The sequence below is a fragment of the Sparassis crispa genome (genome assembly GCF_003851025.1).
Source record: "Sparassis crispa DNA, contig_000013F, whole genome shotgun sequence".
NCBI lineage: Eukaryota > Fungi > Basidiomycota > Agaricomycetes > Polyporales > Sparassidaceae > Sparassis > Sparassis crispa.
In genome coordinates, this window is record NW_020939760.1 from 15613 (window position 1) to 30917 (window position 15305).

The window sequence follows — 15305 nt, forward strand, 5'->3', positions numbered from 1 at the left end:
CAATCGGCGCGCTCCCAGATCTCACTGTCATCCTCGGCTGAGTCGGCTCGATTGAGTCGTTGAAAACCAGCCATGCAAGCATATCCGCGTTCTGAAAGCAGAAGGACAGGCAAGTTGATAGAGAGACACAAAAAATACAATATACTATTATAACGTGGGGAAAGCAGTGATGCACAACTACATCCAAGTTCGTGTGACGCAACAAAACATACGCGCGAGTAGCGTCGGCGAGGAACGATTAAACGGACGAGATGCGAGGAGAAGGAAGGGGACCGTAAAAAGCACACACAAGACAAGATGCGGCACCGCCGATCGATGGTCGTACAGCGATAAATAATTACAGACAGCACAAGCACAGATTAGCGTCAGAGCGTCAGAGACTGTACACTATCCAGCAAGAAATACAAATCGAGGGTGGGAGGCGAGCAGGGGCACTATGCGAAGGGGCCTAGCGCCTGCACGCGTTCGACATCCGGCTGCAGCGCTCCTGGCCGGAACGAGCGAAAGAATCCGCCGCGGGACGGCACGCCCGTACGGCCAACATTAGCAGTAGGAGAAGGAACGGTGATAGATGGTGATGGGGGCAGGTCATCACGGTCATCCCCGTCGGTAGATTCACGGGGGTCGTCCTTCTCATCCTTCGAGGGAGGAGTAGTGGTGATGCGGAGTAAAGACGTATATGCTGCGCGAAATGAGACAAAAATAAATAAACTAAAACGTCCGACAGGGATAAAGATACTCACGCTGACGGCAGACTGGACAGAACCAGCCCTTCGCCTTACGTTTGCGTCTGGGATTTATCGGAATGACGGGCACGGGCTGCGGGGCATCAGCCTCGGAGCCTGGGGGCACGCCAGCAGTGTTTCCATCTGTTGCATTGCCGTTCTCACCGTTCGCGCCTTCCGTACCGGTGGTAGCATTTGTCTCGTCTTCCTGATGCACAATGTTTCCGCCAGCGCCAAATTCGATCATGTTGATTGCGCATTCTCTGCAGGCGACAAGATGACGGCAAGGTAATAGCACCACCTCGCGCGGAGAAGAAAGACAGAGCAAGCATTCCGATGAGGGCTCATCCTCATGAGGAGTGGCCGATGGTTCGGTGGCGGGTGGGTAGACGTGGGTATCGGTGGGGGGAGTTGTTGCAACTGGTTGCGATGCCGTTGTGGAGTTAGACGAAAGACCATAAATTTCATGCAGGTGGAATGAGTGGGGACCAATCTACAACAAAATTTGATAAATTTGATTTATTGACGCATATGTATAAGTACTTACAGTTGCTTCGCGCTTGACAACTTTGACGACCCACGGCCTATTGTCCTCCACGGGCACCCCCTCGATAACAGTCGGAGGGATGCCGAAACGTACTACATGAAGATACGTCACCTGCTCGTTGACCGATGGCAGCTCCTTGCCCTCCTCATCGAGCGCAGATAACCGGATAGTGACTCTGACACCAACGTCAATTTCATCCTTGTCATACTCCTTCGACTTGTCATCGTCTCCGTGAGAGTTCACTTCGGCATCGAGGACGGCTATGGCGGGACCAGCCACGGATCGGTCGTGCTCACGCTTCCGGAAATTGAAGTTAGTGAAGCGTTTCCTATTCCAAGCAGACGTGGCTGTATCAGAACTTGGGTCCACCACATGGTGCGATTCTGCATCAGCCCCAAATGATGCGTCCCCAGGGTTGTCCTTCTCGGCGGTCGGAGCATCCGGCCGATGCTCAAACCTGCCCAATTCGAGCGTGGCGCCTTCCTCCAGCTTGAGCGTCTTGCCAAAGCCCCCATCGACAACCGATTCGAAGACGAGGAATTTGGACATCCCAGATGCGTCGTACTTCCCCGAGAGGCGATGTTTCGGAGATAGGAGCACCTGTACGCTGATCCCACACTTGGGGGCGTCACAGTCAAACTCGAATTCGAGGCCATGGTGGTGTTGGGAGTCCGCGTGATTAGGGTCGTCCGAGGGGGCAACCTCTAATGGCGTGAGTCGGAGAGTGGGACGCTTCAGGTTAACAAGAGCTTGCAACGTAGTAGTGGACAGGTTATTCTGATAATGAGAATACATCATGCACACTGACGCGGTGGAAGACCATAAGCGTACGCACCTCCTTGCTCTTAGAGATCCAGCTCTTCACAATCTCCGGTGTGAGCTCATCAACGCTTTTCTCGTGTCTGTCAGCCCACTCAGGGCCCGCATTGACGATCCCGATGTTAGGGCCGAAGAGGGTGTCTGACTTCTTCTGGCTGTCGGTATGCTCGGGACTTGCGACGTCGCCCATGTTAATAACAACGGCTTCTTGCGCCATCTCTGTTGCCCTGCGAGACGCCCTGGTATCGACGCGAGCGAGGAATGGTTGCTGGTGGAGTCGGCGGGTCCTGTTCCAAGTGGAATACTGGTTATTATCTGAGGGGGGCAGTCAGCGGTCTGAAACGAAAGGGGTGCTCGTACCAGACTACGGCTTACACCATGCGACAATTGCTGCCATCGTCCGGGGCAATGGTGAAGGAGAGGGTGAAAGAACAGGAAACGATGGTCGCCGGCGGGAAGCGCAGCTCTCTATCTCCAGTCTTTTATTTGTCATTCCGAGCACCACTGGCTTTCCAGGAGTACCCCTGACAGTCTCCGCCTCTCTCCGTCACTTCGAGTCACCTCTCGGCTCAAATACCTTGGCAGGAAACCATCGAATGCGGAACAAATGTGACACAGAGCCCACAGGCGCTGGTCACGATGAATATCTGGCAAATGTAGCGCATACAATCGTACTATTTGGGCTGTTTGGGGTCTCAGCGTCTCCTCTCATGCTCCCGACCACAGCATATTGCTCCCGCTGCGGAACGTGAGAGGTCTGTCCAATGACCATGCGGGCTTTCTGCCAGCCAGAACACAATTGCTCGACCTGCCATCCATTCGACAGCAAAGTGCATAACGTTACCAAGCCCAGGACAGGAGAATATTAACATCTCTCATCTTCAACCGCGACGGTGTCGCATCAACTTTGGGGCGCAGATAGAACTTGCCTTTCGAATATTCAGATCGGAGATTGCAGACCGCAGTCAAAATGTCCCATGGTGCAATTGCGCGATGATACAGCATAAATGGCATAGGAAGCCGCGCGTGTCATGTCATGTGCATGTGGTGGTAAGTGCTATATGATGCCAGATGATAGAGAGAGAGAGTAGATGCACTAAGCGATTAGCTTCACAACGCCACCGGCTTCCTTGATCTTGGCCCTGCAGGTAACATATGAGAATGTTTCCAATGCTAATGCTGCTAAGATACACATACTCTGCCTTGGCCGATACGAAACGAGCTTTAACGATGAACGGCAGCTTCGGCAACCTTGGGGGGATGTCAGTAACATCATTGCAACAGACGAATTCGCCGTGCTCACTTTCCGTTGCCCAACACCTTGCCGTACCCGTGTTGGAGGGTATCAATTACAGGAACAACCTCTGAATCCTCCGACAAGCCCTGCTTCTCCTCCTCGGGTACAAGTGTCCACAGCTTGTCCACGTTAATGATCGGGCGCCATTGCAAGTTGCGCGTCAGATGGAAATGGCGCATACCAACTTTACCGAAGTAACCAGGGTGGTACTTATCGAAGTTGGTTCTACATAACGCAAGGGCAAACGGTGCTTTAGCTCACGCTGCACAGAACAAGGCCAAGTGACGTACCGATGGTGGTGCTGACCACCAGCAAGACCACGACCTCCAGGGTGCTTGCGATGCTTTCCGACACGTCCATGACCTGCCGAGACGTGGCCGCGGTGCTTGCGAGTGTTGGAGAACCGTGTCGGCATTTTCTGTAACCAGTCCCGAGGTCAGCATCATCCACAGTAGGTCCAATGCATCCAGCGGCGTCAACACTTCATTTCCCGGCAAGAAGACATTCTACGGGAAGCTGAAGGGCTGCACATTACACTGACAAGCATCTGGACGTCATCGATGGGGGCATACTGACCTTGAGGAGGGCTTGGTTGAGGATCTACGGCGAGGAATTTGTGTTTGACCGGATTCGGTTGTGGCGGGGTATTTGGATTTATTTGCACTTGAGGGTTTGCTGATTAGACGCTCGTTTTGTCTTCGTTTTTGCTTCCTACGCATACCGTCTCTTCGTTGGTGAGTTCGTTCTCCTTGCTGTCTCACCATGATGTTGGCCGTAGTGCCTTTATTTATTGTCAATGATTCACCATGATCACAAAATGTGTCCTGAATCTTCAGCTGTTCGACAGGTTCAGCTGACCTTGTGCTGACTGTTCTCTTGCAGGTGAGTCCGTTACCCGTAGGTGAGCAGTCAGCTTCCCCCGTCCTACATTCACCATGAAGACAAGATAAAATCTCCTCACCTGTCCAACTGCTGTTCATGACGTATCCTCTTACTCATGGTTTACATGATCGCATTTCCTGTTCTCCATCACAACACGTTGGATTGACTACATCGCCTCATTACTCTCGTGTAGACAAATATGAACGCGCCGAATCGATATGAGCTATTCGTTCTGGAAGAGGGCGAAAGGCCGTGCGTGATGCGCTCCTCTGGTGCTGTGCCCACCTCACGACCTGTCCTTGCCGTTATGCAGCGTTGAGGTAACTGAGGACACGAAGATCCCGAACGCTGCTACCATCAAAATCCTCAAGCAGGACCACACGCTGGGCAACATGATTCGCGCGTACGTATCGTTCTCTATTCTTTGCACGTTTGGATGCCGTACCCACGCTGGGCCACCCACCAGCCAATTACTCTCGATGCCACAAGTCCTCTTCGCCGGCTACAAAGTACCGCACCCGCTACAGCCGCATTTCCTTATCAAAGTGCAGACGGATGGGTCCGTCACGCCTGCGGTGATTCTGGAGCAGGCGTGCACGAAGCTCATCGGCACGCTTGCGTCGCTCGAGACGAAGTTCAAGCGGGAGTTTACGTTCCGAGACGTGGACGGCGCCGTCGCGGAGGACGCGTATGGCACCGTTACGACGGGAGGTGCGGGGTGGACCGAAGGCAGGGACTATCTGGACTTCTAGATTGCGCTGGCTGCGAGGTTATTGTAGTACTGTAGCATTCATACCATAACCGATGTATCTCTACTAATTCGTCTAATCTACAAGACATGTCACATACCTCACTTACCTGCGGGACTTCGTTCAGCCGCCGATCATCGATGTATCGATGGCGTACTTTGGCTTGTTGCCATCTGTGTACAAGATCGTTCAAACCTCATCGTCCGCCCTCTCTAGCGGTGGCCGTCCGTCTACGTTTGTAAGGTGAGAATGATCTGCAGATAGCGTAGCTTCTCAAAGCGCTTGCTCCTGCTATTTATATGAAGCAGATCGACCACGTGTGTGAACGTACGTGTGAGAATTCTGCCACCGATATCTGAAGTGTCAGACAGCCGCTGCTCACCGCCACCAGTGACAGATGGCTTATCTCGGGGCAGTGGCTTCAGGAATGGGCATTACAACATCCGGGTCCATGCCCGTGATCATCCTCATACCAAGAGTAAGCAAGTTAAGTCCGAATTCTCAGTGTAGCCGAATTGACCGCATATTTTCCACGTTGAAAGGGGAAATTTTGCGGTTGACTCACCGCGATTATTGAAAGCCCCCTCATGCAAAACGGCGTCAATAGTAACACGGCATTGTCTCAGATGCATCCAAATTAGACGTCACTTTGGACGCTCTGGCTTGGCATGTAGGGACACCCTATTTTGATAATGGCCTCTTGCGCGGGGCAGTTTTGCCGTGGGACACTTTCCTCATATTAGAGGTCTTTCCTCTCGTGCGGACTGACCCTCTTTCGTGGTCAGGAAACCTTAATCACTGCCTGCGCAGCCAAATGCACCTACATGCGGCCATTGCCCGTAGGCTTAGAGGTCATCCCATCACAAACGCCTGAAATACCGCAGCCATAAACGCCTGAACGGCGCGCCAGTGTCTACGAAAGCATCAGTCACCTACTCCAGTGCGGAAGGTGGGCCGTGGATTATGATCCTGGCATCTCGCTTCTTCTTCCGCGCTGAGAGCCTGAGCCTAGGAAAAATATGGGCGCGATCTTCTGTCGCTATTGCCCAGCGCAGGTATCCTGGCGGCATTGTCATCCGGAAGGACACACAGGAAGTGATGAAAAGTCAAATTTTCTACTATTGCGCGGAACCATAGACTTGAAAAAGTATTATCTTGCATACAGGTTACGGCCGAATCCCCCAGCATCTGAAGAAACTTATTAGCTGATAGTAATGCCAGGAATCGAAAACTTTATCGCAGCGAGTAAAGCGGGGATATCACCCACTGATATGTGAGTAGTCTCCTCCAGACTTCGCACAGCGGAAGATATCATGGCGCTCCGGCGGGGACAGAGGCACCAGAGATATGACGGTGTTTCAGATTTCCTGGGAGTTGGTCCGATGTTGGACGAAAACGTCGTCCATTGCATCGTCTGGTTGCTAATGCTGGTAGTGGCAACATGATATGGCGATGCTGGACGAAACAGCCACGACTTCGAAGCCTGAAAGCCGCGCAAGCTCCAGAGACAAACCCGTGAGTGTGCCGGCACTGCAAATGAACAAGACAAATCGACTGCGGACCATAATTTGATACAAGCACGAATTTGGCTAGGTTTCTTTAATTTCTCTGTCATGGTCAAGGACAAAATAGTCCTCTTCGCGTATATTTGAGTGTAGCTACTTGAGAATTGGGGCTCAGGGGTTGCACGAACCGGGTCTGGTATGTGGTCGGAAAGCGACGGTGAGGATAGTGAATATCAGTCTCGTTGGAAGGCGACTGCCACGAGTAGAAGGTCCGTTCTGGTAGTGTTGCACACCGCATTAGTCCTGCTGGTTTACCCGTGCCCGTGTGAATCTATGGAAGCGAGGAAACAGAGACGATGTGCAGCGAGGAGCGGAAAAATGCTTCGCCCGGAAGCCATTGCAAATGACGTTGGATTGAGATGAGCAGATGTCCTAAGTTGGCAGTACTTCAAGAGTCGCATTAGATTTTCTGTGCCCGTGCTACGGAACTTACAAGACGCAGAGACGAAGCACAGCTGGGGGTAGGAATAGGTGTCGCTATGCCACCGGTGGTGATCGCGCAAGAAGATGCAAGTCGGTGCCGTCATGTGAAAGGTCCGTGCGACACAGCCGAGTAACAAGATACGCGAAGCGACGGCTTTTGCCTGCAGAGGACCACGATAACAGTAAGTAGGATCCCATAAAGCAAATGCCTCGGCAAATACCATGACATTTCTCGTCCGGCGAGGCACATACACAGTAGCGAAACGCACCGGTGTAGCAAGTACTCAAGACAGGCGGCACTGCGTCCTATGACAGAGCACAAGTTGACAAGCCTCATAAGCACCATTGTAAGTACCATTGCATTCCGGGAGCAACAGACATTGGAGTGCAGAATGAAGGCCGGACGCAATACCGGCTTCAGCGCAGGGTAAGTGGGCCCATTATCCAAGACAATAGAGCAGGGCCATAGGATCATCGCATGACGGGTCCGGCGCATCAAGGTGACGTCCTCCATTTTTATCAAGGGGTAAATCCGCACAGCCTTCCGTCGCGCCCACCATGGTATGGAAGCACTCAGCAAAGTCGCTGAGCGCTGGCGGGCTATAAGAACCGCAGTCGTGGACCGTGTTTGACGCTGCTAACTGGGATATTTTGGCCCTCGGCTAACAGTCCTCGGGCAACTTCGAGTATTTGACTGACCACCGGGAATGGCTAACACAGCGCCAAAAGTCCCGTCCGAATCGCAGAAGGCGCGGCGACCTCGTGTCGCCTGATACCTGAGAGGCACAGAGGTCTAGGAGCTCGTGCACTGTGCTTGGAAGGATCAGATTGACCACCCAAAGCGGGGGGGACCACAAAGCGCTAAGGCGGTGATCGGGTCGCTGACGGTGTAACTCATTTATCGCTACCCCACGAGGATAGAGCTGCTCCGTGGGGGACATGCTAGCAGCGGGGCCACACCTACGAAGCGAGCAGAGATCCTAGCCGCTGAAGGGCAGCGCTGGAGAGGCGCTCGACACCAGGGCACTGGGTAGAATTGTCGTGGGAACAATGAGCGAGCGAGAGTTTCCCGGAAGGCGAGAAAACGGATACGGACGGAAGGAGAGGGGGTGAAGGCAGGCTTACTGGGGGAATAATGTTGGCAAGGAGCCAGACGATAAAGATATAGATATCGCCTCGGACGGCATTGTGCGAAAGACGCCATGCACTAAATAAGCGCTGAGCATTCTAGATCTGCTGTTGGTTGTATGACTGATGAGCCACAATGGCCTCAACAGCCGTAGCAACGCGGGAATGCATATGGGCGGCCGATCGACGTGGCACGCAACAGGGAAGAGATGGGGAGGGTGGAAGTTATGGTTGCGCGTGGCCTACGCCCTATTGGACCCACCTGAGGCTTCGCACCACGTTGAAGGATGAGTCCGTGACTTCGCAGAACGTGAGGGACGCGTGGTGTTGGCTCACTTCTCGCCACCCTCGTTTTCGTCTTATATGAACTAAGCGCGAGACAAAGCAGATGCAAAGCATGCAAGGTGCCAGGTGCCAGACATGCAGATCGCGCCGTGGTCGATGGATCGCGATCCGAACGTCGACCTCGCGACCTGAAGAAAGGAAGGATCGGAAATGAAGTCTGCGGCGGGTGCAGAGCAAGCATATTCGCAAGCGAAATGGATCTCGCAGGTATTAACGTCCTCCGAGAGGGTGAACAGACGACCAGGGGGGCGAAAAGCGCATGGTACTAAGGCATCATCCCTCCGGCTTTGTACGGAGTCAATGCGACTGCTTCCCCGGCGCTTTGATGAAGTTACTACGGCGGCGCCAGTGAGGCGAAAGAACATGGCGCCCTCGCTTGGAGATCTGGGATTTGACTCAAGTAAGGCAGATCGAGTGAATTACGCCACCCTGGCAGAATCTGTAACTGTAGTAACGTCATGAAGACGTATGATTAATTTCGAGGCGGCAGGGCCCACTCACAACCCTATACACCATGTCTGCAACGCCAAACGTCACCGAAACATGTCTTCATACGTCGCAGGGAGCGCCACAGGCTGGCGTGCTGTATACTCGTGTTCCCCGTCAGTGATGCACCACTGATTGCGGTGATACACGCACGCACGGGCCAACCGCAAGGCACCACACCTTGGACATCCAAATCGAGCACATAGGACGTGTCATTGCGACGGGGCAGCGTGGACAAGGTCTGTACACCGCTAAACGTGGCCAGTCATAATTTCAGCCTTTCCATACAGGGTTGGAATATAGTAACGTCGCCTAGTAACGCAGCGGGCATGGAGTACAAAGACTATAGTGTGGCAACGCCCGGACAATAAGGAGGGTGACACCGACCAATAGGATCCGCAGGCGCATGATCAAGAAGGGTGCCCATAGTTCCGTCGAGTGAATTATGTACGACATGAGGAGGACGTCTTCTTGATCGCAGAAAAAGACGGGTATGGAGTGACTAATGGGCACCTGCACCCAGACGCTCGGAGGGGGAACCCTAGGCCTGTGAACTAGGGTGTGCGGGGTTACTGTATTTGGTCACAAATTTCTGGGGGAGATGAAATTGCGTAGTATGCAGACGAAGATGTCTGCCTGTCGACTTGAGATGCACCTATGGGGCGTCGCTGTCGGTGGCCGTAGGAACGGCCGGGACCGAGTCAGGACCTCTAGTGCACTTTCTTTGTAGCTACTGTACGTGACGGTCCGATCAGCGATGCCCACAGCCACCGTGGGGACATACCAGGACACAGCTGGCTGGAATGAGTCGGCGCAGGACAAGCCACCGCCTGGACAACAAGGAACGTGCCACCCAGCGTCGCTGACTTTCGCGCAGACAGGCACGCGTACGGAAGGGGATCGATATTCCGTCCGACGGTGGGATCCATCCGAAAGACCGTGTTCTCGAAATACACCGACTGGATTCATCAAGAGAGACGGAGACACCTTTCGGCAATCGTCCGGAAAGGTGTCAGTACGTAGCCCACGACGTATCTGCTCATCAGAGATGAAGAGATATGAGGTGAGAGGAAATATTTATTCGGGGGACTGGATAAGGCAGGAAGGGTCCCTTCCGCCGCATGTTGCCGTGCAAGTGAAACTTGAGAAGTTCAGCGGCATCAGATGTCGGCTGCCCACGCCATTGGCCCCCCGATAACAGTAGGTTCGCACTTTGTACTGCTGCGATGGGGCGCCCGCGGCCAAAGTGAGCTAGACCTAGCATCGACCCACGCCACAGCTGTCACAGAAGGGCGACAACTGATGAGGGGTTCCGAAGGATTGGGTCTATTATCTGTCAGCCTACTGCGGTGTAAAACCACGGACAATAATTTTTGAGGTTACGGGAAGGGAGGAGAGGAGGGCCTGGGATAAGATGGTGGCTGCGTCTGGTGCGTGTGGGAGGGGAGGTTGGGTGGAGATTGGGATTAGATTGCAGAGGTGAAGGCGTTCTTGGAAGCAAGCTAGAATTTCGCGCGCGGAAGGTTCTACCTGAATTACGTAAAAAGATTATCCAATTGGGGCCGCATGCTGCCGTAACAGAATACAACAACCTATAAGTGCTTCTACCACGCTCCATTGCGCGACGTTGCCCTCTTCCCCTCAGACTACCACCACATTTGCGCGTCCCGTCCCCCACCGTTCCATGTTTGCCACTCTTCCACCCACCAAAAGGCGTCGCACGGCTACCTCCGTCCTGGGCGGCGACTTCGATACGCGTCCTGCACGCGACGCGCTCACCAGCGTCCTGAACGGCGTGCCCATCTACAAGGCCGTCGAAGGTAGCGAGGAGGGAAGGAGAGGGAGAAAGCGGAAGGAGAAAGAAAAGGAGAAAGAAAAGAGACGCGCAAAGCCGGGGCCGAAGCCAGGCCCGAAATTCTTGCCCCCCGTCGCGTCCACATCGACTGCGGTACCCGTTGGGGCCACCGCGTCGAAGCGCAACCCGACCCTCCCCAAGCCCATAACATCGTCATTTTGGCAGGCGCGGCCCACCATCCACATTGCCACTATGCAGCGCTCGGTCTCGGTCACGCCCCCGCCCATGCCCTCATCGCCGCCCACAACCCCGGGCCCGTCCATCTCGTCGGCCACGTCGGCCACTTCGTCGAAGCGGCCACACACACCCAATGATGATGAGGACCTCAACAGCCGCCAACGCAGCGTCGCCAGCTCCACGCCGCCCCCGCGGGAGCCCAGGAGGAAGCGGCCTGCGGTCAGGAAGGGTTGGAAGGGCTGGGTCGAGGGTTCTCCGCCACCGTCGGAGAAGCTCATCAACCTCGACGTGGTCACCGTCCTGCAGGAGAGGAAGACGAGGAGCGGGAAAAACTTCGACGCTATCGGCGTCGGCAAGGAGGGTTGGGTGTAAACCCGGTATGTGATATTCGTCGATTTTACGGTTCGTTTGTACTGATACCCGCCCTAAAGATGCATATGCTGTCGATATCGTCTCTGGCCACTTGCTCGCGGGCCACGCTCTCGTTTTGGTGCTATGTGCTCCGTTGCTGGTTCGTATCTGAGCTCACTTAGGAATGGCTTTCTGTTATTGTGCTTTTAACATGTGGTCATTACTTCCATCTTCTTATTTTCCTTCGGTCGTTGGGTGTTTTACTTTCCCCTTCTCGCCGTTGCTCGGCGCCTTGTGTACACGTATGGTTATTGCACCACTTGGGGTTGGTCTTAGATCAGTTGGGTACAAGTAAAACAATTTAAACCGTGGACGTGTGTAGATACCGTCTAAAGCTTATCATCTTTGTGCCAACCGTCTGAATGCGAGTGGAAATTTTGTGGCCGCTGGCTCGTCGTTCTACGCGCGCGCTTGGAAGTGCCTGGGCGTAAGCGCCGGTGTGCGCTTGCCCGACGGACTCGTCTGCCAGTGCAGCCACCAGACGCCATCCTGCTCGAAGCTCGCTCTTGATCGAGGCCTACTGGGTCCGCCTCTAGGCTGCGCTCGATTGCTGCCGCCTCATCGTCTAATCTGTTTCCGCGAACGTTCCGAGGGGCTTTGCCACCGCCGTCGGGCGCCGCCTGACTCACATCTGACTTGCCTGCTCCCTCACACCACACCGACTCGCCCACACCGCTACACTAGCTGGATTCGTGGCCCATTGTGTCTCGCAAAAGCTCGGGCCACATCTGTCAGCTCGGAACAAGCCGTCCACCTCTGCAGTTACGCCGAGATTGTGCGCGCGGGGCGTATCGTATCGTATCGTATCGTATCGCGATGTTGACGCATATACCGTTCCCCGTTCTGCCTGCGCCACCGTCATGGTTCCCGGGGCACATGCTCCAGTTTGCAAAATCGCTCCCAACCCTCCTGACCCGCACCGACGTCGTGCTGGAGCTCAGGGACGCGCGTCTCCCTCTCACGAGTATCAATCGGAACTTTGAAGGTTCGTATGCCCGTTTTGGAGATGCTTCACCCATTCGGGTCTCTTCACCGGGCTGTGGGGCTTGCTCGGTGTGCAGGACGAGGGCTGTGTCATGCTGTGGCGTGCGGGTGCGGTTGCTGGCTGGCGGTGATGGGCAGTTGCCGCACTGGATAACTAATGACACTGGTCGTCCACCGCATGTACGGCGACCGTGATTTATTGCCTAGTGGCGCAGAACGTTATATTTTCCGTATTTTATTCGTCGCATTTCTGCGCCGGCGCTGGTGCTATGCTTTATTAGTTGAAAATTAATTTACGGTGGATATTTCTGGACTATGGCTGATACGTCGTTGTCTCCCCTCTGACAGGCGCCCTGCAGAAATGGCGGAGAGAACGAGGGCGAACCAACGACGAGACCATCGCTGCATCTGCTGCAGCTTCTGCCCTACCTTCACTGCCGACAGCCACTAGCACCGGCCGCGTATGCGAGCGTATCGTCGTCTTCAACAAGCGCGACCTTGTTCCAGAGTGGGGGATTGAAGTGTGTGCCCATCTTTCGCAGCTCTGCTGTGGCCGGCCTTAGATACATCGCTCTCAGTAGCCCTTTCAAAAAGCCATGGAGACGAAATATTCCGACCAGAGGATCTTCTTTGCCTCGTGGAACCGGACGCGCGATATCAGGGCGCTGAACGAGATGCTCGTTAGTGAGTCTTTCTCCCGACATCGCTCTTAACTGCCACAATAAATTATGTGCCTCTCAGACATCGCCAGAAAAAACCCGTACATACCGGAGTTGAACGTCCTGGTTGTCGGCATGCCCAATGTCGGCAAGTCGACGTTGTTAAATGCGTTGCGGAATATTGGCATCGCTGGACGTGAGTCGCACGTTTTCTTACCCCCTACGTCGCTCTGCACCACTTGTATTGACGTCTGACGACTTCGCAGCGACACCGAAAGCACTGCGGACGTCTTCCCAGCCAGGCCTCACTAGAGTACTCTCCACTCGTCTGAAGTTATCCGTTGACCCGCTGGTATATTCCTATGACTCGCCCGGCGTAATGCTTCCTTTCCTCGGCAACGGCGACAAAGGAGCTGAGCGTGGTGTTAAACTAGCACTCATTGGTGAGCACCTTGCCTGCGCTGATATGTCGAAAAGATGGACGTCTCATATTTTCCCTATTTTTTCTTCGACCTCTGTGCCCTGGCAGCCGGCATCAAGGAAGGTCTATATGACGTCGAGGCCCTCGCCTCATACCTGCTCTACCGCCTGAACGTCCTGGACCCCGTATGTGAGTCACCACCATATATTCGCAGCCTTCTAGCGGTCCATAACTGATGCCACTCCGCCCTCACGCGCAGCTCCCGCCTACCTGCGCATCCTCCCGCCCGGCACGCCGCCACTCGTCGACGTCCTCGAGTTCCTCGACACCCTCGCCCGGCGCCTCTGCATGCTCAAGCGCGGCGGCGTCCCCGACCAGGCTCGCGCCGCTGTGTGGTTCATCGGGTGGTGGCGCGAGGAGGGTGGACTCCTCTCCGCATCCGCCCCGCTACTTGCCGCTTCCCCTTCTCCCACTCTGGACCCCCCCTCGCAGCGCCGCGGCTGGGGCTTCGACGTCGAGTGGACCGTCAACGCGGACGAGGCTCGCCAGTACGACACGGCGGTCATCCAGCGCAAGATGGAAGAGTGCATCGACGCGTTTGAGCGTGCGGCGCTCGAGGAAGAGCGCGAGGGCGGTGGCGTGAGCTCCACGCAGGAGAAGAAGCGGATAAAGGAGCAGACGATTGCAAAACGCGTGGCAAAAACCCGGGCGAGGCTTACGGCGAAGCGCGGCGGCAGGTAGGACCCGGGTGTGGTTCTGGTATTGGTGGCTCGGTTTCGTTCACCGTCCAGCATACTGAGCATAGGGCGCCTGCACCCGGAATTTTCCTTGGCATGGTTCTATCTGTTGGCCCTGGCGCTTGTATCTTTAGGTGAGTATAGAATATTACGACGAGCGCCTGCGCTGGGCTGCACAACTACGTCATCGTCGTGGCTAGAACTGAGGATGTTTTCCAGATATCCCTCGTCCGCTCTTGTGCTTAAAGAGAGTCATTGCAGTGCATTATCCCTACCCTCCAATGTTTACCCCCGTACTCACTGAAATGCATCTTCCGTTCGGCGTCACCTGTTCGTGTCTTGCGCTGATGCTCTCAGCGGCTTTACCACCGCTCTAGCATCGGTTGTCGCTGTCTCTGCGTCTCCTTCTCACGTTCTGCCCTCGTAAACGTTGGGGTGGATGTCCGTAAGGGGAATACATCTGTCACATGGATCTTTAGACGACCTCTCTCTCTGGACGATCCATCATGGGCACTTATCCCTCAGGCGGAGCGTACGATGCCCCCCTTTGAATATCAGAGGACACGATTACTCGCGCCCGCATTTCGCGCGTCTGGACTGCTACACTGCCCTGCTACCGACGTTGGGAGCAAGTTGATGTACGATTGGTTCGTTTGGTGACTTTTGTCATATTCTGCGTGCGCCTCCGTTGGGTTGATTTATCATGTAGCGCCAGTTGTCGGAGTCAACCAACCCATTCCACGGGCATTGGCGCCACTGATTTGTCGGTGATTCAGCATTCGAGCTGAATCTTCTCGTCTGCTCGGTACTTGTCATTGAAACCCAGAAATGGCGAATATGCATCGTACCGCTGTGTGAGAGATTCGTTTGCTCGTACATTCTAGCCCGGGTCGCTCTTCGTCGACACGAATCGATATGATCACAGTTCGCCCGAGAACCCCGCGGTGTTTAGTGTGTCAGATCTCAAGGTCTTTACGGGTAACTGCTAAAAGTTTCTCTTCACCACTATTGTGAGAGCGATTGGAATCCCCCTCCACGACACTCCAGGGCAATTGAGACGCTGTGGCGGCTGGAGTTATGGTATGATCTCGTAAC

General features: G+C 54.6%; 6 protein-coding genes across 6 annotated transcripts; 4 read left to right on the top strand and 2 right to left on the bottom strand.

Annotated features, from left to right (window-relative positions):
• Positions 1–434: 434 nt before the first annotated feature.
• On the bottom strand, positions 435–2488 carry SCP_1400070 (hypothetical protein; the record flags this gene model as incomplete). Its single annotated transcript, XM_027763715.1, has 5 exons — positions 435–682; positions 744–1218; positions 1273–2049; positions 2108–2406; positions 2467–2488. 5 exons carry the CDS (start codon positions 2486–2488, stop codon positions 435–437), a joined length of 1821 nt encoding a protein of 606 aa, XP_027619516.1.
• Positions 2489–3187: 699 nt separating this feature from the next.
• On the bottom strand, positions 3188–3803 carry SCP_1400080 (60S ribosomal protein; the record flags this gene model as incomplete). Its single annotated transcript, XM_027763716.1, has 4 exons — positions 3188–3233; positions 3289–3342; positions 3395–3613; positions 3679–3803. 4 exons carry the CDS (start codon positions 3801–3803, stop codon positions 3188–3190), a joined length of 444 nt encoding a protein of 147 aa, XP_027619517.1.
• A 666-nt stretch (positions 3804–4469) lies between these two features.
• Positions 4470–5022, top strand: SCP_1400090 (DNA-directed RNA polymerase II subunit RPB11; the record flags this gene model as incomplete). The annotated part of the gene is made up of 3 exons (XM_027763717.1): positions 4470–4522; positions 4584–4673; positions 4737–5022. The coding sequence occupies 3 exons, from the start codon at positions 4470–4472 to the stop codon at positions 5020–5022; spliced, it is 429 nt and encodes a 142-aa protein (XP_027619518.1).
• A 5628-nt stretch (positions 5023–10650) lies between these two features.
• SCP_1400100 (hypothetical protein) lies at positions 10651–11370 on the top strand (the record flags this gene model as incomplete). Its single annotated transcript, XM_027763718.1, has 1 exon — positions 10651–11370. One exon carries the CDS (start codon positions 10651–10653, stop codon positions 11368–11370), a length of 720 nt encoding a protein of 239 aa, XP_027619519.1.
• An 855-nt stretch (positions 11371–12225) lies between these two features.
• SCP_1400110 (hypothetical protein) lies at positions 12226–12956 on the top strand (the record flags this gene model as incomplete). The annotated part of the gene is made up of 2 exons (XM_027763719.1): positions 12226–12394; positions 12742–12956. 2 exons carry the CDS (start codon positions 12226–12228, stop codon positions 12954–12956), a joined length of 384 nt encoding a protein of 127 aa, XP_027619520.1.
• A 33-nt stretch (positions 12957–12989) lies between these two features.
• On the top strand, positions 12990–14214 carry SCP_1400120 (P-loop containing nucleoside triphosphate hydrolase protein; the record flags this gene model as incomplete). Its single annotated transcript, XM_027763720.1, has 5 exons — positions 12990–13077; positions 13135–13248; positions 13319–13495; positions 13582–13662; positions 13733–14214. The coding sequence occupies 5 exons, from the start codon at positions 12990–12992 to the stop codon at positions 14212–14214; spliced, it is 942 nt and encodes a 313-aa protein (XP_027619521.1).
• Positions 14215–15305: the final 1091 nt, after the last annotated feature.